This window comes from Lagenorhynchus albirostris, chromosome 20, assembly GCF_949774975.1.
Source record: "Lagenorhynchus albirostris chromosome 20, mLagAlb1.1, whole genome shotgun sequence".
Lineage (NCBI taxonomy): Eukaryota > Metazoa > Chordata > Mammalia > Artiodactyla > Delphinidae > Lagenorhynchus > Lagenorhynchus albirostris.
In genome coordinates, this window is record NC_083114.1 from 36,337,592 (window position 1) to 36,355,451 (window position 17,860).

At 49.1% G+C, this 17,860-nt stretch overlaps 1 protein-coding gene across 2 annotated transcripts in view; it reads left to right on the forward strand.

Moving 5' to 3' along the window:
• Window positions 1–17,860, forward strand: part of FAM117A (family with sequence similarity 117 member A) — a 43,119-nt gene that overhangs the window by 15,363 nt on the left and 9,896 nt on the right. The window contains exons 2-3 of one of the 2 annotated variants that reach the window (XM_060133544.1): window positions 9,913–10,082; window positions 13,873–14,182. In XM_060133544.1, the coding sequence (XP_059989527.1) occupies window positions 9,913–10,082; window positions 13,873–14,182 (480 nt within the window). The remainder of the gene's footprint in view (window positions 1–9,912; window positions 10,083–13,872; window positions 14,183–17,860) is intronic. The other variant, XM_060133543.1, reaches the window with a different exon arrangement.

A 17,860-nucleotide genomic window follows, 5' to 3' on the forward strand; every position in this document is an offset into this window, starting at 1 on the left:
AATCATTGGCGGGAAGGCAGCAAAATGAGGCCATCAAATTCTGTCAAACTCTAGGTATTCACACATATGTTGCTGTCTGGCAGTTTACGTGAGGTCAGGGAGAAGGCAGGCTGGATGAAGCTAAAAATAAGTCATGGTTTGTTCACAAAGCAGAAATTATTTTGACTATTTGAACATGATCTATAATTCTATTCTTATTTCCTTTTTTTCTTTCACTCGATTTCCACTGTCCTCACTAGAAAAGGGATCCCTCCTTTTTAATTGTCTTCCTCCACTTGCCCTACATGCCCAGTGGGTAAAACAGTGTCCCCGAGACCCAGGTCTGATTGTGCTGGTTCCCAGTAGGGAAAATAATAGAACTCTTCCAGTCCGTGGGGAAGTTCCTGAACCAAGGCAGCCAGACAGTCATGACAGTTGAGTCTGACAATGAAACACAAGGGGGGAAATGCACTTTGAAAGTCTTCTGTGGGGGAAGAAAGGCCTGTGTCTCAAGTTGCTCTGTGGCGTTGGAGAAATCAGTTCACCTGTCTACACGAGGGTGTTCCTGGGCTCCCACCCAGAGAATCCCTGAGAGTGTGTGGGGCGCACACATTCAGAACAAAAATCAGAGTAGGGTTTCAATCACAGTTGTCCTCTCACAGGATTTACTGTAGATGAGCCTCCCCAATCTCTGGTTCTTCCTTCACCTCTTTTATCTTTAAAGAGCTAAGTGGACATCATGATTTCTCCTCTACTTGATAAGAATCAGATTGTCGTCTGAAGTGAAGATACTGAAGGGTTTATGCCTGTCCTCTGAGTTTATAGCCACCCAGAAATTCATCCCTCCCAGGTAGCCAGGCGGTGAGGATTGCTGTTAGATGGAGAAGGCTAGGCTATGGCTACTTATGCTGTTCTTAACAAAGGCCAAATAGATCCCAAAGGAAAGCATGCTCCAATCAGTGACTGCTAGTATCTTGTCCTGTTTTAAGAATGTTGAAATCCTTCAGAACTCCTCTTCACAGAATTCAGATAAAAGGTGAAAAGTTCACACCACTTCCTTTCTTTCGAACTGCAGCTTCTTGAGAATTGAACAAATGTCTAAGTAACTGCTGTCTACTCTTCATAGGCGTGCACGCACACACACACGTACGCTTTGGGATCACCCTTTCCCTCCTTGCTGATAAGAAGAGTTAGGGTGTTCCTCATTTTTTCCCCATAGTGACCCCTCCAAATGGGTTTCTCCTGACCCTTCTCTCCAGCTGCCCATGGATGTGGTCTGCATCCTGGGGAGTCAGACACACAGCAAGAAAAGGTTTCACCTGAGCTACACACTTAAATATGGAGACAGTATTAAATACAGAGTTAATATTAAATATGGAGTTAGTATTAAATATGGAGTTAGTATTAAGGTCCTGGCTGAGAAGTTTTTCATGTGTATACAAATATCACTTTTTTTTTTCTCTTTAGGTAAGCCTTCTTGGTAAGGGAAATGTGCTGTTACTCCTTTTTTCTTCCTTCTTTTTAATCTCACTTCTTTAGTTTCTTCTCCCTGTTATGATTGAAATGAGCTATTGCTTGGGTTTGAAAGAAGTGTTTAAAGCCCCAGGTTTAATTTTCCCAGCTGGGATGGATGGGGTCTCCTTGGGCTTTCCAAGGAGGGCTTCTAACTCTTGTACAGTCATATTGAGGATTTCGGTTTGACCACAGCTTCCCTCCAAAACCCACATGTCCCTGAGTTAAGCAGTTAAGCGGCGCAGGACCGCAAGCAGCTCAGAAGACTGCCTGCACTGTTTAATCCCAGCACACATACTGAAATGGAAAAGTAATCCCTGTGAAGCTGTGAGGAGGAACTTCCCCTACTTACTGCAAATCTGGTATTGGGGAATATTTAGAAATTCTGCATCCCTGTTTTACTTTGCTCCCCTCCAGGTTATCATTCCCCCCACCTCCCCCACCCCCAACAAAAGTGCTGCATCACAGCTAGGAGACGGGACAGGACAGGGCCTGCTCCCTCAGTGTCTAACCGTCTGCCCTGCCTCAGCCTCCTGGGTGGCCCTTTCCCTGCCTACTTCTCCTGAAGTGAAGATCAGTGGCTGAAAAAAGCATATTGTTAGAAAAACGTGTAATAAGATCTCATTTTATTAAAAATACATATGCACACATAGGTGCACAAGGAGAGATCAGGAAGGATGTGCAGAATGGTGATTTCTGAGTGGTGGCATGCATCGTTTTTATTTTTCAGTTTTTGCTAATCTGCATTTTTAAATTTTCCTTTAACTTCCTCCTGTCTATGTACAGCTTCTGTTATAATGAGAGTTATTTTAAAGAGGGAAGGCAAGAAGATTAGTGCTAATAATGGCTCAAAGCCCAGTGACATGAGAAAGTGACTGGTAACTTGTTTGCTGAGCCTGCCAGTTGCTGAGTTTTTGCCACCTGTGAAATCTCATTGGCTGTCTCTCTTCTTCCTTCTGTAGTCCTTCTTGGGTATTTTGCGGTCACTCAGCCTCAAGCTAATGGAGGATGGGTGGAGAGTAGCCTTGTCTGGTTTCCCAGGTTTCTCTCTACTGCATTGCCCCAAAGATAGTAAAGTAAGTGAAGTAGCCCCCCTAGATTCCCAGCCAGGACCCTCTGGTCAGCGGCTGGTCTCTCCTTGTAAGCTGCTAAGCCTCCACCCCACAGTCTATCTCTGGCCAAGTTGAGAAGGGCAGCCACAGATGCCTCACTTCCTGTGTTGTCTGCTGCCTTCCTCCTTTCCCTGACCCCTCCTAAGAGCTGTCGCCCTCCTCCTTCGGGTTCCCGCAGTGGGGGTTTGCTGGTGTGGTCAGGCCTGAGCTGATTTCCAGCCAGGAATATGAGGGAACAGCAGAGACCAAATGGTGGTCCTTCTGAAGAGTCAGTGGCTGGAGGAATCCCCGGAGGTTGAGCTGGCAGCCTGGCCCTTGGGGCTTGTATCGGCCTGCCCCACTTCAGCTTGGTCAGCAGCTTCTTGTCCTGCTCCTCCTGTGTCTGCAGTGCCTATCACAGGGCTGGTTTGTGGTGGGCACCCAGAACCTGCTACTGAAGGAATCAGTCAGTCTACTGTGGTGTGCCAGGCCCCTCGTCAGCTGTTTGTGTGTTTCTGCCCTATTCACTGTCCCCCAAGGTGCAGCAGACACTTGACCGCTGGTCCACTCCACTCAGAGCCTGCTCTCCCCAAAGCCATACAAATGTAGCAGTTGGGAGACAGGGCCAAGTGGCTCCGAAAGATAGCACCTAAGGCTTCTTATCTCTGGTGTGTGCTGTTTTGTTTTGTGTTTTCCATTTGCCGTTGCCCAAGAACCAAAGCATCCTCCACTGCTCAGCTGTATGGTGAAATGGCCTGGCCCTGTGCCAGGGAGCTTCGCCAGGTGGTTGGGCTGTGGAGGCTGCTGCGTGCGATGGGCCGATAATACCCCACAGCGCTGTAAACAGGACACCCCACCCTCCCGCAGCCACCCAGCCAGGGCCCCGCAACTTGCTGCTTTGTCTTGGCCTGTCATGATAGGAGCGTCTCTTCTCAGACAGGGCAGCCAATTGTCCTGTTTCCCAAATCTGAGAGGGGTACTTTCCAGAAATGAAACCAGTTCATCTTCCGACCACAAGCAACCGTTGTGACTTCTCAACACTTCTCCTTTAACCATAATCACACAATTGCAGGGCAGAACCCCATCCCCAGATCTTTCCGGTGGGTGCACCCATGAGGGAGGGATAAGCCCAGGAGCCCCTATTTCAACTGCACTCACTTGTGAGATTTCTTAGAGGATGTTCCCGACTGAGGGAGGTCTCAGTGCTGACAGCGCTGCTGATGCCCACGCCTCCCAGCGGCTCTCTTTCGCCTGCATCATTCACTCTGGGTGCTCTCCTGGCTGGGTTAGACCAACACTAGGAAAGGAAAGGGCTCTGACTGAAGCTGTGGGCCTTCCCAGGGGACAGTCGTGGCTGGAACTCACCCTGCATGTCTCCTCTTCCTTCCCCACCCACACCTTCAGTCCTAAAAGATTGTGGTGCGGGGAGGGGCTGACTGATTGGTAATTGGTAATTGGTTTGACATGATCTATCTAATGAAGACTTTAAAGCCTTTTTGCATCTCATCTTTCGTTGTTTACAGCGTCCCTGAGAGGTAACTGAGGCTGGGACTGTGCTCCTGCCTGCCCGATGGGAGAGCAGGCCTGGTGAGGGGGGAGGGCATAAGGTGTGGGCTGCAGTCACGCCACAGTGAGGGCAGAGCTGCAGTCAGAACCAGATCCCTCACACCTGAGCCCCTCCCAGATATTCGGGGGCCACACTGCTCCAGCCTGTGGCCCCTTCGAGAATGGCACAGAACATGTCAATGTCTGGCTTTGGCTTCAGTTCGTGTTGCGTTTGGAGGGAACCTTGGTTTCGCCCTTAATCAGTTCTGGTGCCCAAATTAGCAGGTCATCACCAAACCATTTGTGGTGGGGTTTTTTTAATAAGTGGTAGATTAGTTTTCCTGTCAAAATCTCATCTTTTTATTTTTTTTTATTTTTATTTTTTTTTGCGTTACGCGGGCCTCTCACTGTTGTGGCCTCTCCCGTTGTGGAGCACAGGCTCCGGATGCGCAGGTTCAGCGGCCATGGCTCATGGGCCCAGCCGCTCCGCAGCACGTGGGATCTTCCCGGACCGGGGCACGAACCTGTGTCCCCTGCATCAGCAGGCGGACTCTCAACCACTGCGCCACCAGGGAAGCCCAAAATCTCATCTTTTTGAAGTGCCCCCTCCCTTAGTTTCTGGGCGTGAAGGAAACATGCACTTTCATCACCTCAAAGGGTCTAAGAACGTGGGGGTTTGGGAGGGGAGCTGGGGCTTTGCTGAGCGCTTTGAGACAGAAGGGAATTCCGTCACCTTGCGGCTGGTCAGGAGCTGGGCCGGCACCCTGTGCTAGGATGTAGTCACTGTAGAAATAAGTCTGAGGCCCAGCGGTCTCATTTAAGGAAAAGAAACTGAGGCAAGTCCTCCAGTTTGTCTTAGATGCAGCAACATCCTTGCAGGCCTAGCAGAGAGGAGGGGGCTGGGTCAGAGGCAGCTGGTTCTCTATTGGGGTACTTGGTTTCTCCCCATTTGCCCTTCCTTCCCCTTTTTCTTTTTTTTGTATTCGTGTTTTTGTTTTGTTTTGTTTTTGTATACGGAGGAGCAAGTCAGAACCGACAAAGCGCTCAGAGTCTTTATGAATAACTTAGGTCAGATTTAGATGTAGAGTTGATCAAAATGGGTGGTTGGATTCTTATACCAAATTCCAGGATCCTGGGTCCTCCCCAACCCCGGGGGTGCTGGGGAGTAACATGTCATCTCTGATTACTGCCCTTGAAATTGGACTCCTCCTGTAACTCGCGAATGAGGTGGGCTGTGAAGGGTATCGATGGGAAGATGTAAAATGGGCATATGGTTTACTAGAATCCTTCCCACTAGGCTTCAAAGGCTTCTCCAAAACACCAACCAACCAACACCCCAAACAAAAAATTGCTATGTGGTCTGCTTCCTTACTCCCTTCCCTGAAGGAGCTGCCAGGCATTTCTTCCTTCAGGTATGTAGGCAGGTGTCCTGCACCCTTGGAGGTGTTCCTGATGCAAAAGGGCCAAGAGCCCTGTGGACTGATGTAGGAAGAAGGAGGCTTGGATTTGGATGTAGGACTGCCTCCTGACTTTCTGGGCGACCAAGTCCAATCTGAGACTGGACTTCTCTGTGCCTTGGTCTCCTTATCAGTCTTTCTGGAGCCCCTTTAGGAGAACAAAAGACTGTACACACACAAGTACTTTGTGAGGAGGGGGCAAAACTTGAAAGTATTATACAAACTTGAAAGTATTATACATACTTAGGGTGCAAGGCACACAAACTTAGAAGAGCATACGTAGGGCCTCAGGATGGAAACATTTCTAAAGGAGGTTTTTGCAGCAATTTCTGCTGAGGGGCTGAGAGAGGTGGCCCCAAGAAATCTTTCTCCCCAGTGCTTTTTTCTCAGCCCTGGAGTCCCAGCCCTCTTTCTTCTGACAGCAGTGAAGGAGCTGTTAGAATCATGGTGTTCTGGCCTCTCTGCCAGTCTCTGGCTCATCTGCTTCCCACCTGCCTCATTGCTTCTCTGTCATGTAATCTTGTAAACTTGCCTTCAAGGGCCCCTGCCTCAACAGTGGGCTCTTAGAGACAGTTTGGGAGAACCATAGGACAGCATTTTGGTGTCTGGCCAGGCTGCCGGCATGGGTCAGGATCTCCCAGAAGTATCCAGATTGCCACCTTTTGATCTTAAGCCCACGATAGAAAAACGAGTGGTTGAAATGCCGGTGTAGGGGATGCAGTTGGGGCTTGAACCCAGCGTGCCTGTCACTAACTTTCTGGGTGACAGGTGCAGGGAGGGGAGGAAAGAGGTTGGGCCTCCCTGAGCCTCAGAGAGAGGAAAGGGGGCAAGCAGCTCAGGGGGATTTACTCACAGGGAGCAGGGTGAGCATGGATGTGCAAGGCACACAAACTTAGAATCCAGGTGTAATTAGAGCAGGCTCTCCCTGATAGTGACAGGTTTTTGATTTTATGAGAATACTTAGGCATCTGCCAATCTCCAACCCTATGCTCTAGATGCTGTGTGGGGTTCAAAGATAAATTAGACAGCCCTTGGCCACAGGTTGTTTATTAGCTGGGATTTACAAATACTTGTAATCCAATAGAGACTGGGAAGTACTAGAAGAGTACAAAGTACTGGGGAAAATCAGAAAATCCTGAGACATTCCTTCCAGGGGACTCAGGAAGCTCTGTGGAGGTGGAGATGTTTAGGCTGGCCCTGATGGATGGATCACATTTCAGCCCTGAGCACATGTGCAAAACCTCAGAGGAGGGCAGGCCCAAGACATGGGTGGGAAATGGTGCATAGTGTAGTTTGTCCAGGACATAGAGATCTTGAAGAGGAGTGACGTGTAAAGGAAAGGTAAGTGGGACCAGAACACAAGGCCTATGAGTACTGTCTTTGAAAGAAAGCCTTTGAAGAGTTTAAAGAGTGTTAAGTCATTTAAAAGGGTGTGTTGTAGGTCAGTATATATTGATTTGGAAAGGTGTTTATGATATAAGGTAAAAACTCATTGCAAAATAATATGTACAGTATAATCCCATTTTTCATTTTAAAGCATACACACACACGCACACACATACATGCATGTACATAGAAGGCAAGGCCCCCGAGGATATATATCTCATAGTATTATCCGTGATTATCTCTGGGTCTTGAGATTTGCAGTTTTTTCTGTTTGTTTGCATATTTCTTGAATTTTCCACAATTCACAGTACTTTTTTTTTGGCCGCAACACATGGCTTGCAGGATCTTAGTTCCCTGACCAGGGATCAAAAATGGGCCCACAATAGTGAAAGTGAGGAGTCCTAACCACTGGACTGCCAGGGAATTCCCCACACTACTTTTTTTTTTTTTTTTGCGCGGTACACGGGCATCTCACTGTTGTGGCCTCTCCCGTTGCGGAGCACAGGCTCCGGACGCGCAGGCTCAGCGGCCATGACTCACGGACCCAGCCGCTCCGTGGCATGTGGGATCCTCCTGGACTGGGGCACGAACCTGCATACCCTGCATCGGCAGGCGGACTCTCAACCACTGCACCACCAGGGAAGCCCCCCCACTACTTTTATAAGTCATTTTTAATTTGTATTTTTTTAATTTATTTATTTTTTTAAATTTATTTATTTTTTTAAATAAATTTATTTTTATTTATTTATTGACTGTGTTGGGTCTTCATTGTGCATGGGCTTTGTTGTGGCGAGCAGGGGCCACTCTTCATTGCAGTGCACAGGCTTCTCATTGCCGTGGCTTCTCGTTGCAGAGCACAGGCTCTAGGCGCGTGGGCTTCAGTAGTTGTGGTGCACGGGCTTAGTTGCTCTGCGGCATGTGGGATCTTCCCGGACCAGGGATCGAACCCGTGTCCCCTGCGTTGGCAGGAGGATTCTTAACCACTGCACCACCAGGGAAGTCCCTTTAGTTTGTTTTAAATGAGCACATACTATATGATGGCTGAGGAAAATGACCTAGAAATATGTAAGGAATTAGATAAAACCTGAGACTAAAAGTTATCCATGCAATAACATTTATGATATTCACATTGGGGTGGGGGAAACCTCTCAAACCTCCAATAATATGGGAGGGGCTAAGCAAACTACTGTGTATCAACTTGGTGGAATATTATGTAGTCTTTAAAAATGACAGATATGTAGATTGTTGATACTTGGAAATGGGTAGAACAAAGCAGAATATCATGTAATACATTTCGTATTCATTATACTATGTCAAAATGTGTGTAAATATTTAAATGGATTTGGAGAAGATAGTATTATTAGTGTTTCTCTCCTTTTTTTTATTGTGGTAAAACACACATAACATAAAATTTACCATTTAACCATTATAAGTTTATGATTCTGTGACATTAAGTACACTTACAATGTTGTGTAACCATCACCACTGTCCATTTCCAGAATATTTTCATCACCCCAAGCAGAAACTCTGTGCCCATTAAATAATAATGCCCCATTCCCTTCTCCCCCTAAGCCCCTGGTAACCTCTGTTCTACTTTCTGTCCCTATGAATTTGCCTATTCTAGGTACCTCATATAAGTGGAATCATACAATATTTGTCCTTTTGTGTTGGTTTTATTTCATGTAGCATAATGTTTTGAAGTTTCATCCATGGTATAACATGTTTCAGAACTTCATCCCTTTTTGAGACTCCATTGTATGTATAGAACACATTTTGTTGATCCATTCATCTGTCAGTGAACACTTGGGTTGTTTCTACCTCTTGGCTATTGTGAATAGTGCTGCTATGAACATGGGTATACAGATATCACTTTGAGACCCTCTTTTCAATTCTTTTGTATATATACCTAGAAGTGGAATTGCTGGATGGTATGGTAATTCTATATTTAACTTTTTGAGGAACCTGCCAACCTGTTAGTGTCTTTTTAATATAAAGTTCTTCAAGTTTATTTATATCTACAGTCCCCAGTTCTTTTGCTGTGCTTAATGCACACATGAATTATCAAGAGATTAGTACAGATGTGAAAGCATTTTGCTCTGCTTAAAGGAAAGAGCCTTACAGACCTTAAGATAGTCGTGTGTTTTGAATGTGGCTGCGGAAAACACGGTCAACCCAGATGACTGAAACTTACAGATGATTCCAGAATGCTTAGACTTTAGCAACAGTTTCAACTTTTACCTTCCCCCAGAAAGCTTTAGTCAAGGTAAAAAGAAAAATAAGTGGATTTGTAACTGGTTTATTTTTGTTCTATTTAGCCAGAAGTCAGAGACAGAGGAGAGAACCAAAAGACTTGGATATTCTCCTGGATCCTGGATAGTTGAAAGTAGTTATGTCGTTCTCTTTGTCTCAGTCACCTAGGTTCCCTGGAGCTAATGGTCTTGAAGGAAATAGGAAGAGTCCTTCAGTTAACTGGGTTGAATTTGTACATAGGAGCCTTGCAATCAGTGCTGGAAGAAGGCAGGAGATAAAAGGAAATAAAAGGCAGGATAAAAGATGGAGGAAAACTTGGTTTTTGTCCACTTCCAGTTACTTCTTTAATGATGGGAAACAGTCCTGCTCTCAGGAAACTCAGTGCAGAGACCTGGGAGTTCACAGCCTGTAGTCCATTAGGAACAGGAGAAAGAAGACATGTGTAAAGTAACCCCTCGTCCAGTGTGAAATGGTGTAAATTGTTTCCAGTGACAAAGACCAGCTGGATAAGTCAGGAGAGCTTTCATCACGCTGTATGTGCTTTTATGGGCTGCTTCAAATTCTGTAGGAGGGAGGTAAATATAAGTGAAGATGCAGCAGTCCGGTGAGGCTTCCTGAAAGAGGGAAGGTTGGTTACTGTGTCTGCTGCCTCCATGCTGACGTCCAGGTGTGCGGGCTGTGCTCTCTTCCAGCCAGCGTCCCGTGTTCCGTGGCCCCAGAAAAGCCAGTGTGTAGGCCTCAGCCACCCCAGGTCCGGCGTACGTTCTCCCTGGACACCATCCTCAGCTCCTACCTTCTGGGCCAGTGGCCACGAGATGCTGATGGGGCCTTCACCTGCTGTACCAATGACAAGGCCACCCAGGTAATGAAGCTCTCTGCTAATGGGATAAGGGATAAAGGTGGGGTGGTGGGCTGGCCGAGGAGGCCTTGGGTCGACTTACCAATACTCAGTCATTGATGTGACTTGTCCTGGGTTTTGGCTGTACATACGCACCATGTAGCTTTTCATCATCTCATGTTAACCAACTTGGTTCTCTTCGTAAATTTACCTGAAAATGAGTTTGCATTCCACCTGACTGGTGGGAGAGAGAAGGCAATCTGGGTTTATCAGTTTGGCTTTGAGTATTCATGTGTGGGTATACAAGAGTTGATTTTGGAATTTATCCTAGGTTTTAATAAATGAGATTTACGTTGCTAAAACAGACCAACATTCAACTGAGTATGCATTCCCCAGACAACTGGAAGAGGTGGCCCGAAAGTGTGTTGAGCCAGGATAGATCCCACTAGAGTAACAGGAGTGGAAAGTTCTCAGATAATGGAGAGTTGATCCCTAATCAGCAGCCCTCCTGGGATTTCGGTAGACCCATTTGAGTCTGATGGAGCCCAGGTCCCCTCTTCAGGGTTTTTCTCTTCATTAAGAATCCTAAACTTAGAAGGGATCTCTGTCATCATCCAGTCCATTGGTCAGCTTTTGAGTAAGGTAGTGTTAGCCTGAGCAAGAAGTCATCTCATATGTGAAATTTTACAAAGATATGTCTTCATCTGACTTAGGACTTCAACATTTTCAGCAGTTAAGTTTTTAAGAGTCAGATCTTCTCCCTTTTGATGCAGTTTAAGCCCATTCCTGTTCAACTTCAGAACAAATGAGTTGTTCTCAGGGAAGAGGAAACAGGGTGGGGAGAACACAGGCTCAGAGGAGAGGCAGCCCATGTCCTGGGGGATGCTGGGCCAGTCACTCTTCCTTTGCATGTCGCTGGAGTGTGCCCGCCCCGCCTGATTGGAGGTGGGGTGCCGGCCAAATGGGAAAGGGTTTTGTGCGCTCGCTTCCCTTGTCCTCCTCTGCCGAGCACATCTCCCAGTCCCTTTTATTTATTTTTTAAATGAGATCCATTTTCAAATGTTATTAGTGAATGTTTGAATGCCCAGTACTGTTCTTGGCATGTCAGAGTGGAGAACAAGGAAATGAGAACAAGATTTGACCTTGGTGCGTCTGGATGCCAGTTCCATGAAGGCCAGTGAACAGGGAGCCAAAGGATGAGATGGGGCCAAATGTCTGGCACAGTTTACAGGAGGGGAATTCTCATAGGAATATGCCACCTTGGACCAACAAGAGTTGCTGCAGTTAAAATTAATGGCACTCTTTTTTTTAATTAATTAATTTACTTATTTATTTATTTATTTTTGGCTGCGTTGGGTCTTCTTTGCTCCGTGTGTGCTTTCTCTAGTTGCGGCGAGCGGGGGCTACTCTTCATTGCAGTGCATGGGCTTCTCATTGCGGTGGCGTCTCTTGTTGTGGAGCACAGGCTGTAGGTGTGTGGGTTTCAGTAGTTGTGGCATGTGGGCTCAGTAGTTGTGGCTCACAGGCTCTAGAGCACAGGCTCAGTAGTTGTGGCACACAGGTTTAGCTGCTCCGCGGCATGTGGGATCTTCCCTGACCAGGGCTCGAACCCGTGTCCCCTGCATTGGCAGGTGGATTCTTAACCACTGCGCCACCAGGGAAGTCCAATGGCATTCTTTAGATCTAGGAACAGACTGTGAAGGGAGAGTACGCTCCGGGTAGCACACCGACTTCCCAGAAGCCCCAGACACTGTTGTTCCCTGTGTCCCCTGAAAAGGGCAAGTAGGATAGGTTATACTTCCCCTTCATGTGCCTGAAGCACCACCCCTTTCTCTTTTGAGAGCGTGTTTAGTCCAAATAATGCGTCTAGTCATGGAGGGCTTCCTGGAGGAGCAGGACTTGAGGTTGCTTTGGTTGTGTAAGTTCATGATTACATCCCCCTTCGTCAGATGGCAGGCTTCCATGCAGCCCACCTACCTATCCCCATATCCCCGTCACTGTCATTTCCTGCTACCAGCCTTCTAGGAAGCCTCCATCCCACTCCTCAGATGGCGTTCTCTTTGTCAACTCAAGGCAGGGTTGGCCTCAGATGTTCCCTGGCCGGATTTAGAGGCATGGGCTCTAGGCTGTGTGTTTTGCTCAGGCTCCAGCTGCAGGCCAGATCTTTTATATAACAAGTCCGGGCTTCTTGCCACAGCAAGACAGAGGCCAGCGATGCGCCTCCGCGGGTCTGGCAAGGCCGAGCTGTGCAGCTTTCCTCTTTCCCTGGGCTGGGCTCCAGCCCTCGAGGAACCCTTAGCAACCTGTCAATATTGTGGCTGCAGTCAGGAGGTGGGAGAATTCTGATCAACGTGGGCATCCAAACCCCAGTATGTGCTCTGCCCATCTTTCATCCCTGGCCTTCTGGGAATTTTCTGCTTCTAGGTTTTGGGCTCCATTCAAATTCTTGCTTGAGCACCCTGGTCTGGCACAAGCTGCCTTCTTCAACATCTCCCAAAGAAATTGGTGCTCCTTCCCTACTGAGCACGGCTACATCACCCAGAAGGGACTGGAGATGAGGGAGAGGTTTTATGGGGGAGACACAAGGGGGTGCAGAGAAGAGTGGAGGGAAGGTAGGAGGCAGGATCTACCAAAGTCCTTGAAAGCTGTTAAGTCACTAAAAATAGATGATGCCAGCACATTTCCTTAATTCCTTTGCGCTCGAGGGGGGCTGTTCCCACCCGTACCCCCACCTTCTGCGCTTTCTCTTCTAGCCACACCAGTGAAGTACCTCCACTGCACCTGGCAGGCCCTCACTTCTGCTCTCTTATCTGTGCCCCCGACCCAGCCCCACACACACCCCAGCCAGCCGCCAGAGTGTGTGTTTGGAGACCTCATCAGCCTGGCACTCCCAGGGGCAGGACTTGCAGTAAGGACAGCAGCCATAGTCATGGTGTAGGCCGAGCAGCTCGGCTCCCCTCTCTGAACCCCCTAGAGCAGGCAAGAGCCCTGCACGTTTCATATCAGAACACCTGCCATTTAGATAGCCCAGCACACTGCGTCCTCAAGGCTTCTCCCAAGGCAGAAGATGGGTTAAAAGCTCTCGGTTCTCGAATTGCAGCAGGCTGCCAACAGTCCCAGTATTCCCTCCCTGGGCTTAGCTGTGTTTTTTTTTTTTTTTTTTTTTTTTTTGTAGTACGCGGGCCTCTCACTGTTGTGGCGTCTCCCGTTGCAGAGCACAGGCTCCGGACGCGCAGGCTCAGCGGCCATGGCTCACGGGCCCAGCCGCTCTGCGGCATGTGGAATCTTCCCAGACCGGGGCACGAACCCGTGTCCCCTGCCTCGGCAGGCGGACTCTCAACCACTGCGCCACCAGGGAAGCCCTTAGCTGTGTTTTAAGCCCTTAGGCAGGCGCAAAGGATAGCACGGGTGGTTCCCAAGCAACTTGCAGTCTGACATGGAGAGCGGGCTTACCCAAATATTTGGGGCAAGTGAGGAAGAGAGGTGGATGGATCTTATTTGGGAAATTGGTTCTCCTAAGGAGGTGTGAATGTGGTCATCGGGGAAGGAGGGCTTTGGAGCGGCTACATGTTCTGAGCCAGGATGGGTGATGGGAGCGGGATGACCAGGTCTCCCAGAGGTCAGCTTGGTGGGTGTAAGGAACAGCTTGGGTGCAGTGGGTGCTGGGTGCAGAGGGGCCAGTCAGCGAGGACTAGGAAGGCTCTTGTGTGGTGTCACCATCATCTGGAGGTTTCTTTGTGTCTCGGAGGACTTTGTCAGGATCGTCCAGGTAAATCTGAACCTGTTTTCCCCTCTCCTGACTGCCCTCCCCCAGGTCAGCTGGTCACTCAGAGCTGGCCATCAAGTGCTGTGGGCCGGCCACTCCTGGCACTGGGCCCGGGGCCGGGACGGGAGACGGCAGCACATGCTGGTGGTTGCAGTTACCCCCTCCCTTCTTGCTGGGAGTCTTCTCGCACTCTTCTGGAGGGAGGAAGTGGTCTCACCACAGCTGGAATGACTGTTGGAGCCAAGTTCCCCCGCTGGTGTTCTCATCCTGGAGACAGATGGGACCCTGGGTGCCTGCTCTGCCTGGCCCCCCGTTCTGCTCATCCCCAGCCCCATTTCCTCTGCAGGCTCCAGGTGAGGTAGGGATGCCCTTATGAGAGACCTTTTTGCTTTAGGCCTGAGTTACCCTTTGGGAAAAAAAATTAGCTTAAGTCCTTGACAAACTTCATGGAGTGTCCTGAGGGGCAGAGGCAGAGGTGGCATGCTTTGTTTGGGAAGACTTCCCTTTCTGTGACTTTCCCTACCTGTGTGCTGTCCTCCTCTTTTTCCCAATCCAGTGCCTCAGCATTTGGTGGTGACACACGATTCAGTCTGCTTATGATGGGCCTTTCTTTGAGGGTGTGAGGGCCTGGGCACAGTGCCTATTTCCCAAACCGGTGAGCAGGACCAGTTGTTCAGTATATGGTTTGACATCAGCATAGAATATTTGAAAATGGGTCCATGATGGAAAGTCTGAGGGTTGCACAGTCACCGTAGGGCCACAGATGGTGGCCTTGGCCACCTGCTGCTAGAGTTCTCAGCGCTGGCCGGCAGACCACCCTCAGAGCCTTTCCTGCCTCTTTTTCTGGCCAGAGTCCCAAGAGGCTGATTCCCTGCTGAATTTCAGTTCAGCAAGTAGTTACTGAGCATATATGTTAGGCCAGGCACCACGCTGCTCTACACATCCGCATAGGTACACTGGGTTATGTTCCCAGGGCCCAGCCAAGGTCACTGGAAACAGCAAGGACCAGGACTCTCCTGTCTCAGAATCTGGGTAGAGGCTTAGTTGAGTGGGGGGCAGAGAAAGGGGTTCCACTTTGGAGGGTTTGGGCTCCATCTCACCCCTGCCTTCTTGTTATAAAGCTGTCCTCGCCCTCACCCAGTTATCCCACATGTTGCTCTGGGACTTCAGAATCCCAGGCAAAGCTTCCATGGTCTAACCCACATCCAGTTTTGCATAATCCGAGCATCATCTGCATAGTTGGCTGACGCCACTATGGCCAGTAAGTAGCCCTGCTTCTCCCTTAGCTGCTCCCCCTGGGCCAGGGTGTTAAAATAAATCTGTTCCAGTGTGTGAGTCCCTTTGACAAACATGACGGGCCTGCTGAGCTCAAGCTTTATCCTGCTTCCAGAGGACTGTCTGGAACAACTACATACGGTGCTGTCACACAGCCTGGCTTGACCCCCATTGTGCCATGAAGGGTCACTCTTTGAAGGGTAACCTTCCTTAGCTGTGACTCTTCTGTGCTCCAAGGAGACCTTGGCCCAGATGTCTGTGGTGAGACCCAGGAGGGAAAGGCCTGTCCACCCAGGGGCACTGGAAATAAGGGGTGGGCATGGTCTCTTTCTTGATGCTCCTAGGTCACCTTGGAGGGGCCAAAGCCCATACCTGTGCATGTGCCTGCCTGAAGAATACTCAAGGCCAGCATGTAAACAGCTTCAAACACAGGATAACCTACTGTATTAGGTTCCTGAGGCTGATGTAACAAATTACCTCAAACTTAGTGGCTTAAAACAATGGAAAGTTATTCTCTCATAATTCTGGAGGCCAGAAGTCTGAATTCATTCCGCTCGCTAGGCCAAGATCAAGGTGTTGGCAGGGCTATACTCTCTCTGGAGGCTCTCTGAGAGACCCATTCCTTGCATCTTCCAGCTTCTGGTGGTTGCCAGCATTCCTTGGCTTGTGGCCACGTCACTCCAGTCTCTGCCTCCATGGTCACATTGCCTTACCTTCTTCTGTGAGTGTCTAATCTCCCTCTGTCTCTCTCTCATAAGGACACTTTTAATGGTATTAGGGCCCACCAGGATAATCTGCATCTCAAGATCCTTCACTTAATCACATCTGCAAAAACTTTACCATGTAAGGTAACATTTACAGGTTCCAGAGACTAGGACCTGATTTCTTTGGGGGGCCATTTTCAACCTGTCACACCTACAGACCTCGTCTCCTCATCTCCTCACCCACTCTGCCCCAGCCACGCTGGCCTCCTTATCATTCCCAAAGCCACCAGACTGGCTCCTGCTTGGGGGCCTTGGCACTTGCTATGTCCTCCATCTGGGTCACTCTCACCTCTAATATCTGCATGTCTCACTCCTCATCTCCTTTATGTTTTCAGCAGATGTTCCCTTTTCACTGAGGACTTCCCTGACATTTAAAATCATGTTCCCCAGCCCAGCATTCCTATTCTCTTTCTTTGCTGTATTTCTCTCTTAGTACTTATCACTGTTTAAACTGTGCCTCCAGCTAGAACGTAAACTCAAAGCGGACGAGGATTTTTGTCATTTTGTGCCTTGTTATGTCCCCGGCAGCTGAAACAGCGCCTGACACACAGTTTGCATTCAGTAACTCTTTGTTGAGTACATGAGTGATGTGTACCCTGAACCCATCTGATCAGAGAAGATGCAGAGTGAGGCAGCAGGCCTCATGAGGTGGACAGCTAGGAAGGGCTCAGGGAACGCTGGGAAGAGCTGGTACGGCGGGCCGTCTTAGGTGGTTAGACCAGGCTTAGAGGTCAAGGGATAAGGAAAAAAAAGGAGGTGGAGCTACATTTGCCTGTGGGACAGAGAGCCCACGGATGGAGGGCAAGATGGTGATGTCTATGGCCAGGGGTGGGTGTTGAGGCAAAGCGATGGCCTTAGTAGCACAGTTTACAGAGTAGGCAATAGTTGCTGGGAGATGCTGCCGAGCAGATTGAGGTGAGATGGACTGAGAGAGGAGACGATCCCAGCTGCCATGAGTTTTCACATGCATTCCAGCCTCCAGCGATAGCCTACACTTCTCCTTCCACCCCCTCACGTATCTCAGAAGAAAGAGGCAGTTGAAGAGTTTGCAAGAGATATTAGTAGAACCGGTGGCGACCTGAATGTGGCTGCTTTTACCTCCTTCTCACCACCCACCTGTGAGTTCAGTATCTTCCCGGAGGAAGAGAAACAGGCATCAACACCTTAGCCTTTGTCACCCTTCCTCTGTAGTCTCTGCCACCTTTCCAGGGACAACAAGCTTGTGTGGAACTCAGCTTTGATGAGCAGACCTAGTTATCTATAGGTTTGGCTTGGAGCCCTGGGAGGGGAGGAGTGTTCGTGCATCTGCTCCGTTCAGGGGGCTGTGGGCTTCTCCTCTCTTTTCAGTATCTGCAGCAGCCTTTTCTGAGGCTCTGTCTGCCAACACCCTGATAGGCATTTGGAAGTAGACCAGCTGCTTGGTTACTACTGTCAGAGCCAGCTCCACCTTGAGGCTTTGGGGTATAGGCCTGAGGATATGCTCTCTGCCCTTTTTCTAAAGAAGAAATAGTGGGGCCGCATCTCTGGAGGGTCTCCCTTGCGGTGCTGGCCTCAGGGAAGGGAGTCCAGCAGTTGTCTCACCCTGACTGTGTCGCACGGCTGGGTAAAGGCCCTGATTGGTGGGCAGCTGGGAGAAGGAAGAGGCAGGAAGCCTCGGCACCCCCATGGACCCTCTCCTCTGCAGCTGTTGTGCAGGGCAGCCTACTCCCACAGCCCCGCTCAGACTGCCATCACCGAGCTCTTCTTAACAGCTGTTAGGTGGTGAGTTGTTGGGCTTTTTCCCTCTTATCCTCCCCCTTTTCTGTTTGTAACAACCTCTCGGGGGAGGTCAGCGGATCTGTTGGAGGAGACAGTTCCCAGGCCCTCATGGTTTTGGCAGCTTGTGCAAAGAAGTTAGAGAGGAACTGGTTCCACCAGAGCCTTTCCCCTTGGGCCCCTCCCTTGGAATGGAAGTAGGGATGCTGCGGGGGGGGGGGGGACTGTGTCCTTCTCTGCCT